At 42.0% G+C, this 12,691-nt stretch overlaps 1 protein-coding gene across 1 annotated transcript in view; it reads right to left on the minus strand.

The window, feature by feature from the left end:
• The window catches only part of LOC149068792 (transcription initiation factor IIB-like), a 34,992-nt gene extending 27,026 nt beyond the window's left edge, over window positions 1–7,966 (minus strand). Inside the window, exon 1 of the mRNA XM_089251222.1 lies at window positions 7,656–7,966. Within this exon, the coding sequence (XP_089107348.1) occupies window positions 7,656–7,966 (311 nt within the window). The remainder of the gene's footprint in view (window positions 1–7,655) is intronic.
• Between the last annotated feature and the right edge of the window lie 4,725 nt (window positions 7,967–12,691).

Raw genomic sequence — 12,691 nt, forward strand, 5'->3', positions numbered from 1 at the left:
TCCTCAAACGCGAGATTGTAAATTCGTTGTGAAGAATTTTCCTGGAAATTTTTTTTCCACTGTTCTCCAAATTTTGTTGAAATAAAAACTTATAAGATAACACTAATTAAAATAAAAAGAGGTATATATATCTCCCAAAAACAAATTCGATAAGGTATTCTGTCGTTATCATGGCACACTTCTCAACAGTTGGGATGACAGACCTGTGGGGGGGCGGGGGGGTGGTCTTGCGGCAGGATGTGGGGCCATGGTCGTCACAAAAGTTTGTGCGAGTTGTTCATTATTTTACGGCAGGTAGAGTGTGAGAAAAAAAAATCCTCATTTTTTTCTTATTACTTTTTTTTCTTCAGAATTTTACAATTTTATTTCTGAGCTAATTTACGCGGTATGATTTTCCTGGGCCGGATATGCTACCAATGATAACGCGAAACAAATTATGAACAACTTACCGTTGTGTTGCCGCTTTTTTTCTTGCGGGTCTGTATAATTAAATATTTCATAGTAATCCACGGGCTGTAACAGTTCCAATTTGATGAGAGAGTCATCCACATTATTTCGTTTCTTTACTTCAATCTGTTGTTGATATCCTGTTTTTTGTCTAGACAATTTCGGTTTTTTTATCCGTGCGTAGGTTGCGAGCCATGACCCCACATCCAGCAGCAGGAGCCCCTGGACTGGGATCTTTAATGGGCCCCCAGCCAGGCTTTCTCACGAGATCTATAGTGTCTGTCACAATGACCTGAGCCAACAAGCCATCGAGGGTAGATGCGTGGTCCAGGACTTGGCCTGGCCACAGCTGAGGGCTCACCTGAGCCAACAAGCCAACGAGGGAAGACGCGTGGTCCAGGACCTGGCCTGGCCACAGAGGAGGGCTCACCCGAGCCAACAAGCCAACGAGGGAAGACGCGTGGTCCAGGACCTGGCCTGGCCACGGCGGAAGGCTCACCCGAGCCAACAAGCCAATGAGGGAAAACGTGGTTCAGGATCTGGCGCTTGGCCACAGAGAAAAGCGGAGGGCTCGGGCTCAATAAAGCTGAAAAAGACATCAGAAGAGCTCATCGGAATAAATTGTATATTGTATAATAGAAATATTTAAATCTGTATGTACTTTTTTTTTTAATAATGTGTTTTTATATTCAATGTTCATGTATTTTATATTTTTATATGCATAATAAAGCACCCGACATCGCCCAGCCCCCTCATTCGGGGCAATGGCTAAAATTGACAATGGTCGATAGAGCCTGGGCGGTGCACGGAATGAAATGAAAATGAAATGTCTGTCATAATGAGGTTAACTGAATCAAAAATGAGCATTACTCTTTCGAGAACCAGATTTTCAAAACTTTACCTTCATGTCTACGTGATAATTCTCAGACTTCTTGGGCTCGCCGCCTTCGACGAAACCAATATTACTTTCTCCCAACAAGCCGCTCAAGCAGAAGTGCGAATTCTTTCGAAATGCGTATATGCACCACGAACGATAAGTGCCCCCCCCCCCCAACTCCGTATCCAGTGTACGCCAAAGCGTGTGGGTGAGAAAAAAATATTGTTGACAGCAACTTTGTTTATAGGAGTCCAGAGCAGCTGCAAAGAAATGAATTTTCAAATGGCTCTGCCAAACACGCATATTTCATTTATGTCATCAAACGATAAAGAAGAAAACTCTTTTTCTTGCAAGACCTCTTGAAGAAGCGTATACAAGTGTATACCAAACCAAAATCTGTTTGCGAATGCGATTAATAATAATAAAATGAAACTTCCGTTTAAAAAGAGGACGGTAATGTTTGAGTGAGAAAGGCGTATCTCCTGTCAACACCCACCCTGAAGACATAGCAGCAAAAACGCTTTGTGACCGATCTTTAAAAAATATTTTTTCCCGTCTTCCAGATAACTTTGAAATAATATGGAATAAATATTTAAAAAAAATAAAAATTATGAGGTATTTTATGGTATGAGGGGCAAACGACAAAGGACTATATTTTTGGCGGTGGTGTTGCACAGTAAGGAAAGGTGAAATGTTCTTCAACCAATCATTTTGGGCATCGCACACGTGCTTTTATTTACATCAGGACCCAAGTTAGAACGAACAGAAATTAGTGTTGTGTATGATTTTTCAGTGCTGACATCTATATCTCAGAAGTGAAGTGAGTGATGTGTTTCTTTCTCCACTTCTATGAAATTTTTTCTTTCTAAAAAAAGCATCTTACAAGATAGCACATAGAATTGCACAAAATGTAAGAAACCCCATACAATCACAGAAGAACTAATTCTACCAGTTGCTATAGATATGGTGAACATTATAGTAGGGGTGAGACTGATGGGAAGATACTTTCCAAAGTATTTTGAAAGTAGCGTCTTTGTCCAAAATGACAGTATTAGTCGAAGAATACAGCATATAGCGGATGACCTCAATGATCGATTAATTGAAAAATGAAAAGGGGGGAGGGGGGATTTGGCTTGCAGCTGGGTGTACGGTTCGAAATGACAACGAAATTGTTGAAGACCTTCTCTTTGCCGAAAATTCCGAAAAAATGGCGACTTGACCACAGCAAAAATTGCTACCGCAGGGCGTCCCCCATCGAGGGGTTAGCGCACCAACCTCTCGATGAGTATGAAAAACAAGCCTGCCGTTCGGAATCGGCAATAAATTGTAGGTCCCGGTCTAATTAGCCCTCGTGTGCAGAAAATGACCGTGGTGCGACAAAAATGATCAAATGATCAAAACCGAAAACGATTTGGAGAGCACTGAGGTGCGTTGGTGTCTGTACTGATAGTGCTCGTTCAATGTCCGGCTGTTATCGAGGACTCTTCTTCAAAAAGCAAAAGCCCTGAAACATTGTGGGCACATTGCGTTATTCACAGGGAAGCACTCGCGTCAAAATAGGTGAGTCAGGCATTGAAAATCAAGCAGGGCCGCGACTAGATACTTTGTGCATGCATTTTAGCGTCCCCGTGTAATGTAGAAGGAGCATCAAAGGGTGGATTGCGCGCCCTCTCTAGTCCAGCACCCGGGACACTAGACTCGCCTGCTCCCCCTCCTAGTTGCGGCCCTGGAATCAAGTCTTATAATATGTAGTGATTGTAGTAAACTACATGAAAACTCGGCCGTTGAAGACAAGATTTTTCAAAAAACTATGTGAAAATATGGGATCCGAACACACGCCTTTGTTATTAAACTACAGCAGTTCACGATGTCTTTCTGGTGGTAATGTATTGTCACGTTTGTTTGAACTGCGACAAGAAGTTTATATTTGTCTTAAACAGGAAGAACAGAACGTACCCGCGAGAATGAAGATTTTTTTGGTAAAACTAGCACCCTTATGTGACATTTTTGACAAGCTGAATGCTTTGAAATGACATGCTGATTCATGGGCTGGATAGGAGGAGTCGCATTTGGAGAAAAGAACTTCAATAAAATCGCCATGTGCCCATAGATTCTTATGGTTCCTTCAGAGCTTATACAAGAACTTATAAGTTGTTTAGCCTAATTTTATTCTGGCTTGCGTGTTCGTAAACCAGGACAAGTTCGTAAACCGAATTATAAGCAAACCAAGACGTTCGTAAACCGAGGGTTGACTGCACATCTGTAGCTCCCTCTCTCTCTCTCTAGGCAGTTTAGTAGATATTTTCACATGCACATAAAAGAACCACTTCAAAGGATATAAATAGGCACACAAATAAATGTCTCCAGCTCGCCACGACGCCCCTGACAAAGGTTAACTCTGAAAACGAGTCCGGCATTGACTCAATTTGACTATAGGCAGCAGGGCTGCATCTAGATACTTTGTCATCCGGGGCATGCATTTTGCATGCACTGGAAAACGTGGGGAAAATTGGTTTGAAAATTTGCCACGGGCCACACAAAAACGATTTGTAAATGTGCTGAAGAGCCACTCGAATGCTCTGAAACTGTGCCACACGAGTGATCTGTACATATGCCGCGGGCCACCCCAGTCACGTGGAAATAACCCGTGGGCCAATTGAGTGACCTGGAACTATACCGTGGGCACAGTTGAGTGATGTGGAGCTGCTCCGTGGGCCGCTTAATTACTCTGGAACTGTGACACAAATCCCTTAAATGATCTGCAAATATGTCACGCGTCACTCGAGTGATCTGTGAATGTGTCACTGGTCACTTGAATGATGACCTGAGAATGTGCCGCCGGTCACTTGAGTGATCTGGAACTTTATCGCCGGTCACTTAAATGTTCTGTAAATGCGTCGCTTAGATCATTTTCCCAAAATTAGGCTTGAGGTCACGGGCTACATCAGTGACCACAATTCGGCCCTGAGGCTTTTGGTTGAGCATGTATGATTTGGTAAATTTCTCGGGATATCACTTGACACTCCACGGGAAAGACAAAGGCATCCTTTCTACAAGGATTACGATGACACGAAACGGATTGAACACGAAAAGTTATTGCAAAAATAAAAAGTTTTATACTCTGTGGAGAGATCTTTCCTCGAGTCGCACAAAAAAAGGAAGCTTTTCTAGAGCTCCACAGATTTTTAACCGAGTTCTCGGTGTTATCGTCCAAGAAGTGGCCCAAATTCGACTTCCTTCCTCTGTCGGCCTTAGAAAGAAAACACGTATTTGTTTTTCTTTTACTCGGTGGAAATAAACAAATATTTCATTTACTTATTAAGAATTTCATGTTCACAATCTCTCCGCTCCTTCCTCTCAGAATTACGAGCTATTGGCTGATGCGTGCCTTGCCTTCATTACTGTCGCACACGCGGGGTTCTAAAAACAGTTCGGTGGCGTCGGAGCACCCACAGCACCCTAAACAAGGTTACATTTGTATGCATGGTGTTCTTTTTCTCCCGATAAATTTCAACAGGAATGCTGCTCTAATGTTTGAGGAGCGGCCGTTCCGATACGCGCAAGCGCGTTTGCGTTTCATGTTAGACCATGCATTCTGTGATGACAGTTGTTTGTATTGGTGTGTACTATCACCTCTTGAAGTTTTTCCCATCTTTTCGGAATCACGCTGTAGAGGGACTCGACCCAACAAAACCAGCAGGGCCAGACAATCTCACCAATCGCATAGTACAAACCATTCATTGCACGTGAAAATATTCACTATTTCAAAAATTTCTTCAGTCACTGCTTACAACTTGTACTCCCCCACAACATTCAAACCTGGAAGGCTGGTGCTTCTTTCCAAGAGGAGACTTGGCGTAACCAACTCGATTCGTCCCATCACGCTGACTTCTGATTTGGGAAAGGTGCTCGAAAAACTTATTATACAAAGATTCCCCTACTATGTTGAGCGGGACGACCTTCTTCATCCTCTTCAATTTGGTTTTCGTATGGGTCGCTCAACGGATGATGCTCTTCATCATCTAATGAAACAGATCTTATATATAAATGTGAAAGTATGTATGTATGTATGTATGTATGCTCTTTATACAAATCTACAGTTTTAGACCGATCGTCGCCAGATTTTGCATATATACCAAACAGGTCCGGGATTGAACCGTAGGCTACTTTAAAAGTTCGTCAGAGCTGGGCAAATGCCCGAAATGGGCGAAAAACTGCCGGGCAACAATGGTTTTGGGGCCTCAACAATTACTTTCGGAACGTTTACTTTGGTTACCGTGGTTCCCAACAATGCATTTCAGACGTGTATATATCTTTACAATGGTTTGTCACATCTTTAACGCTGCCATCATTACAGTTTATTCCTTTATAATGGTTTGGCTCTTTTCCAATACTCCCAGTAATTGAAGAAAACCCTGGAAGCGCCAGATATTTTTGCTTGCATGTATACAGGGTGTCCTGTAAGTGCTAATGTGGCCTTTATCTCATCAACCACCCATCGTTGAGGTATAGTTTCAATTTAAAAAGTGCTTAAAAGGAGTTTGAATAATATTCGCTGCAGAAGCTGGACATATGACGTCACCAAGAACAGAGAACAACAACTACGACGATAAAACAGGGAATAAAAATGTTCAACGCCAGCTGATGAACTCAATGCTTGCCTCAAATCATCAGCACTCTACTTCACCAAACACCAACTCTGGCCAAATCGCTACATTGCAATTTACTGCCATTAGTGAGATGGGTTGGAAGTGAAGGTGCTGTCTATCGGTGGTCGCCTCGAGTTTGTTAGGACATCAACACTCTGGCACGAAGCTAAAAAATTATCATTATCCACCAACATGCGAGTTCAACTGCAAAATGACTCAGCACTGCAATCATTTTCACATCAGTTGATAAAACTTGGCAATGGAAGAATTCCCGTAGACCCAAGCACTGGACTGATAACGTTCCCAAATGGATTTTGCCAGTTATTATATATATAAACTCAGTTCAAGAACTTGCAGACAAAGTCTTCCCAAACATTCAACAAAATCACCGAAACCATGAGTGGCTTTGTGAGAGTGCGATTCTGGCACCGAAAAATGACCGTGTGAACAAGATCAACGGAAAAATCCTAAAAATTATTCCGGGAGACTCCACATCTTACAAATCGGTTGACACTGTCACAGACACAGCGCAGAAAGTTATGTATCCTGCAGAATTTTTAAACTCTTTGGATATTCCGGGTGTGCCACCACACAACTTGACCCTCAAAGTCGGAGCACCTGTAATGCTTTTAAGAAATTTGGAGACACCGATACTCTGCTATGGCAACAGACTCTGCGTGAAGAAATTGCACAATTGCATCATTGAAGCAACGATTCTAACTGGATGTTACAAAGAAAAAGAGGTCTTCATTCCACGTATCCCAATCATCACCGAAGAAATGCCATTCACTTTCAAGCGATTACAGTTCCCGATTCGTTTAGCTTTTGCCATGACAATCAACAAAGTTCAAGGCCAGTTGTTAGCAGTGGCAGGTATCAACTTATTTGAGCCCTGTTTGTGTTTTTCACACCTTTTCGTCACCTGTTCGCGTGTTGGTAATAGCAAAAATTTGTACATCTACACACCAGATGGACAAACAAAAATATTGTGTTTCCACAAGCGATTGCCTGAAGTTTTTAATTAAAATATTTAAAAATAAAATTAATTTTTTTCTTACTTGATGCAGAAATTTTTTTGATTAAGAAATAATTAATAAGCTATACATATATACATTTTTTACGGGGCGGGCAACGTCGCCGTGTATCAGCTAGTTGAGAATAAGAGGAAGGAATATAATATCTACTCACAGCCGTTATCTCCATCAACGTAAAGAGAGCTTTCAATTTTGTGCGTTATAAGGTAATAGCTAATAGCTTTCGAAGGATGTCTATTCCTCTTCAGCTGAGGAAAATTTTGGAGGGTATTTTCTCGGGATGCATCTGTCAACAATGGTGTCAACAAAATCAACTCGGATGCTTTTCTTTCCCCTCAGCTCGGCTCCTGAAAAAGATGGGCGTGATTCAAAGACAAGCTCTAATTTATATCACGCGAGCATATCGAACCATGGCCGCCACGGTTTTACAGATTGCTACTGGCAAATCCCCACTGGGCCTGGCTATAAAATCTCTTCAAATTTATGAAAATTAGAAAAATCGCATTTTTACAAATTTTCACGAATTTGAGTGACTAATTATCTAATTAATTATGATTTTAATTAGCATCGGGATCGTCGTGATTAATAAATGACAAGCTTTCAAATTTATGAAAATTAGAAAATTCGCAATTTTACTAATTTTTTTACATCTTACAGTTCGACCAGAACGAGTTGTCGCAGTTCGTGCAGCATGTTTTTGTTTTTCCCGACGTTGAACAGTCTGTCCCTCTTGTAAGTTCTTCTGGACTAGTGCGGAAGAAAGACGGCTTGAAACGGTCCATCGACACAGTTTGAGACTTGCCATTTGACGTCCAAAAAGTAGAACTTGCCACTACGCGCAAGAACCTTAAAGGATCCATTGTAAGATGCCTGAAGAGGTCAGCGAACAGCGTCAACTCAGACGAAGACATGGGTAGCTGTTGACAACGTCCTATGGACGAAGATGTCGTGTTGGCCATAATGACTTGCTGGAACAGGTTTGAGGTTCTGCATGTGTTCTCGGAGATGAACCAAGAATCGGTTAGCTTGTGAAGAGATCTTGGAAGAGTGGAAGAATTCCCCTGGTAAATGGTCGAGCGAGTGACCCAGAACCGATGGTCACGCGAGTATATTCCAAAAGTCCTATTGGAGCGATGACAGCTGTTTTTTGAACATCCTTTTCGTTGACAGGAATGTGATTGTATGCTTGCTCTCACGAGGTCCAGTTTGGAGAAAATTTTCTTTCCGCTGAGCTCCATTCCGAAATCGTGGATGTGTTGCCGTGGGTAAGGGGTCGTTCAAGTATTACGTCAGCAAATTTTCAGCCATTTTTGACACCCCCCCCCCTCCTTGTCAGCAAAAGTCAGCAAAACTCTGACCCCCTCTTGTCAGCAAAATTTCGTCATCAGAACTGCCCCTCTAAATCTTAACGCATATTGGTGGGCTCAGAGACGTACACAGCCCCCCCCCCCCAACGATAAAAAAAAAAAATTTAATTCAAATTTTGGAAGAAAATAACTTTATATGTGTTATTATAATCAATTTCTGTTAATTTCAATGCTATTTCAAGGGTAAGAACTCAAAATTTCTCTTTAATAAATTCATTGCGACCATATATGGTAAATCGCATAAAGGGCCTTGGCCCGCGGATTAAATATGGGCCTGGGGTTTATCTGATGCGGCCTGCCTTCCTCAAACCTAATTTTGTAAAAATGAACTAAGCGGCACATTTACAAATCGCTTAAGTGACCAGTGGTACAATTCCAGAGCATTTAAGCGGCCCGTGGCACATTTTCAGTTCACATAAATGACCCGGGATACAGTTCCAGAACACTTAAGCGATCCGTGACACAGTTAGAGATCTCTTGAGTGACATGTGACATAGTTGTAGAGCACTTAAGCGGGCCCCAGTGCGGTTCTACATCACTCAAGTTACCAGCGGCACATTCTCAGATTATTCAAGTTATCCGCGGCACATAATTACGGATCACTTGAGTGATGCGTGACACAGTTCCAGAGCTCTTAAGTGGCCCGGACACATTTCCAGATCACTTGGATCCGCAAAACATTTAGATATCACTTAAGTGACTCTGTAGGGGACTTTTCTCGTTTTTGGTGCACCGAGTAACTATGTCTAGCTTTAGAAGCAACAGATGGACCATCGGTGAGAATGGGATGTGGAGTGATCAACAGGAATCTGATTGACAGCAGTTTGCGTAATGTTTGGAAATTCTGGCAGCAACTGTTCATAGCAAGAAGTACCGAAAATGGTCTTCAAACCAAGAGACTGGAAACTGGAGAAACCGCGAGACACCCAGGCTCTGTCGCAAGAAGCAATGTAAGCTCTTCGCCCCCCCCCCCCCAGAAGGGGAAGACTGCCCAGGCAAGACATTACTTCGGGCATTAAGAGATGTCAGTTGATGAATGAGTCGACGGTTCTTGACATCGACTAATAACTCGAACCGTTGCATGAAATAGGCTCCTAAGATAGGGCTGGAGACGTTGGCGATGACAAATGACCAAGGAAAGTCTGCGTAAACCCCAAGTCGAGCACTAGATGTCTGTTATGTCGCAAAAGCAACAGAGTCTGGGCGTGCTCTGTTCTAAACAAAACTAAACTAGATGTTTGTTACCATATGTTTTGATAGCAGTTCCGTTGGCAGTATACAGAACGGAATTGTCGTCGACAGCTGGCTTGCGATCGCGGATGTGATTCACAGGAAAGACGGAACATGCCGCGCCGGAATCGACCAGGAAACGCAACCGGAATGAATAAGCGGCAGTTGAGTCGACTAACATCAGATGCCGCTAGTTTTTATGAGCCTGCACGTTTTCCAGAAAAATTATAGGGGGCTTATGCACTTGCGAGCCTTTTGAGCGAAGCACCTGTGGTACCAACAGAGAGATTCGGTGGAAACACTGGAATGGTTTCTGTTTCTTGAGTTTGAACGACTTCGGCGCTGAAAGTTTTTTTTGTCGGTGAACGCCCTCGCGACAAGAACTCAATTTGCTCGGTGAGAGCTTCCGACTTCTTTCCGAGGTTTTGAATGACTGTGACGAGGTTTGAATGTGAACCCCGGGGCACCAATGTCGCGGAAGAGGATCGACGATTTTGATTAAATACAGTAAAACCTCATTAAGTCGTCACCCTAATAAGTCGTCGCTCCGGTAAAGTCGTCGTTTTTCTTCGTCCTGTGTTGTGTGTGTGTCCAGCTTTCATAGACCACAATGTTATTAAAACCTCGTTTACTCGTCGCTAATTTCGGTTAACTATGTACCGTAATGTTTGTTAATAAACTAAAAAGGACATATAAAAAGCTATGGTCGGTATAAAACTGTCTTATAGGCATTTCCCGCTTATAACGTTTTTAGTTACGGTTTCTTGAAACCGTTATAAGCGGGATTGATTGTATATGATTTATATTGAAAAAATGCTCATTATATTATTTTTTTAGTAATATTTGTATTTTTTTTTTGTCTTTGTAATTTTAGCCTGGTTCAACATAACGTAATTTATTTATCCCCAGTCAATAACGATAAATCAGCGGTTCTCAACCGGTGCTCCGCGGAACCCTTGGAGCTCCTTGTGCACTCTCCAGTGGCCTACGGGGCTCCGCCATAGAATTTTTTTACCAAAAAGGGCTCCGCGAGTCAATAAAGGTTGAGAACCGCTGCGATAAAACTATACAAATCAGAGTATACAAATAAATTAAATCAAATTTAAAATCTTGGTTGTTAACTCAAGAAGATTTAAATTATCTGTTTGATATTGTAATGTAATCTTCTTTTATCTTGCATACGCTGCTAAATGCCAAATTTTTTTGTTTATCAATTCCATTCCTGTTGCCACTTATTTCTTGGTGTTATATATATGTGTGTTTTTTCCTCCTTTTTTTCTCTCGTTATTATTTATGCCGACAGATATGTATCGGATATTGTTTTGTGGGCTCACAAGCTTGCTTAGCCCCTAAATGTTTTGTAACTGTGTTTAAAAATCTTAAATAAAGGAAATTTGAATTTGAATTACATATTTTACAATATTTGAAAGAAAATACAAAGAGAGAAGGAAAAAATATATTTGAATGGGCACGTGGGGCAGTTAATTCATAATGTGATGAAGAAAGCTGGGACCAGGGAAGAGAGCAGTAGCTAAAAGCCAGTAAAATGCTCTCGACCCTATGACATCTCTGCAATTGTGATACACATAAATCTTCTGATTTCTTTTGACCCGAAAGAAAGATAAAAAGAACGAAGTACGTATATCGGCCCGATAGGTGTAAATACATTTATTAATTAAATTAAAAAGTGAATTACGGCAACCAAAAGCTTATATAAGAGAATTTGGTATCAGCTTTTGGTTTCCGTAACACACTTTTTAATTTACTAATTAATAAATGTATTTACACCTATTGGGCCGACATACTTCGTTCTTTTTATCTTTCTTTCGGGTCAAAAGAAATCAGAAGATTTATGTGTATCATTTTTAGCCCGCTCTTAAATCCGTACCCCATAATTATAGTATAACAGAAAGGCAGGGCCGCTACTAGATGCTTGGTGTCACGGGGCAAGCGGGCAAGCACGCATTTGGGCGCTCCCTTGTAATGCTAAAGGAGAGGTGAGAGAATAAAATTTGTGTCCCTCCTTCTGGTCTGGCGCACCAGACCATCACTCCTGTATCTCTAGGAGGGCCTCTGTGGTGGTCTAGTGGTTATAGTGACGGACTCGCGATGCGAGGATCCGGGTCGGCTGAAGTTGGTTTTCTGTGGTTCCCAACTTCAAGGCGCGAATGCGAGCCGATCTCCCCGTTAAAAAGTCTCGCCACAGAGAGCAACAGGCCTACAACGTTACAAATATTCAATTAATACACTTCACTCACAATTTGAAGTATAGATGGCAGCACTGAAATATCATACGCAACACTAGCTACAAGCTCAGACTGTTAAGGCGCTTATACACTAGCGCGCCGATCTTGCAACGCACGACCCCCTGCAGCGGTTCTAATCCGCTCGTGGGTACACAAACTTCCTTTGTGTTCCTTTCTTTTCTTTGTGTTCGTTGAAAAAACCGATTGCAGGTGGGTCCAGTGAAAACAGCTCAAGAAACGTTCGCAACACCGTACAAATTACTGAATAGCCAATTGCGAATGCTTTCATTGCATGATCCGCGCGCTATTGTATACGCGCCTTTAGGTGTACACACTCACTTTGTGACTCCAGACTCTGCCACGAAGCTGGGCTGGAAGAGATCTCGGCAACGGGATAAGTCCGGTGGCAGAGACCCTGGCGTTCATTCATTCATGTATCTCTAGGAGGTAATGACCACACCTGCCTGCTCCCCTATTTGCGGCCCTGCAGAAAGGTATCACTCTATCTCTCATACAGTACACAGATACCGAAAATAAATTTAGTGAAATTTTACGGTAAAAACTGACTCGGAAAAAAAAAAATTGAAAATTAATGTTCCAAGAGGTCTTCCCCCCCCCCCCCCCCATATGTAGTCAGAGCACTGGCAAGTCCTCACACAGTCAACCCTGATAATTTGAGGGGAGAAAGTGAGTGACTAATGGGATTTACCTTGACATTAACTTCTTCAGAAGCCCGTGTGAGATAGCAGCAAAAAAAAAAAAGAGAGAGATTATCTTTTCCATTTAATTTTCTTATAGAGGACCTGTTTTCTTGTTATCTTTTGAAATTGAGGGAGAGAGA

The sequence above is a fragment of the Pholcus phalangioides genome, unplaced genomic scaffold (genome assembly GCF_987345545.1).
Source record: "Pholcus phalangioides strain wild (caught in Gottingen) unplaced genomic scaffold, Ppha-v1.0 ptg000024l_1, whole genome shotgun sequence".
Lineage (NCBI taxonomy): Eukaryota > Metazoa > Arthropoda > Arachnida > Araneae > Pholcidae > Pholcus > Pholcus phalangioides.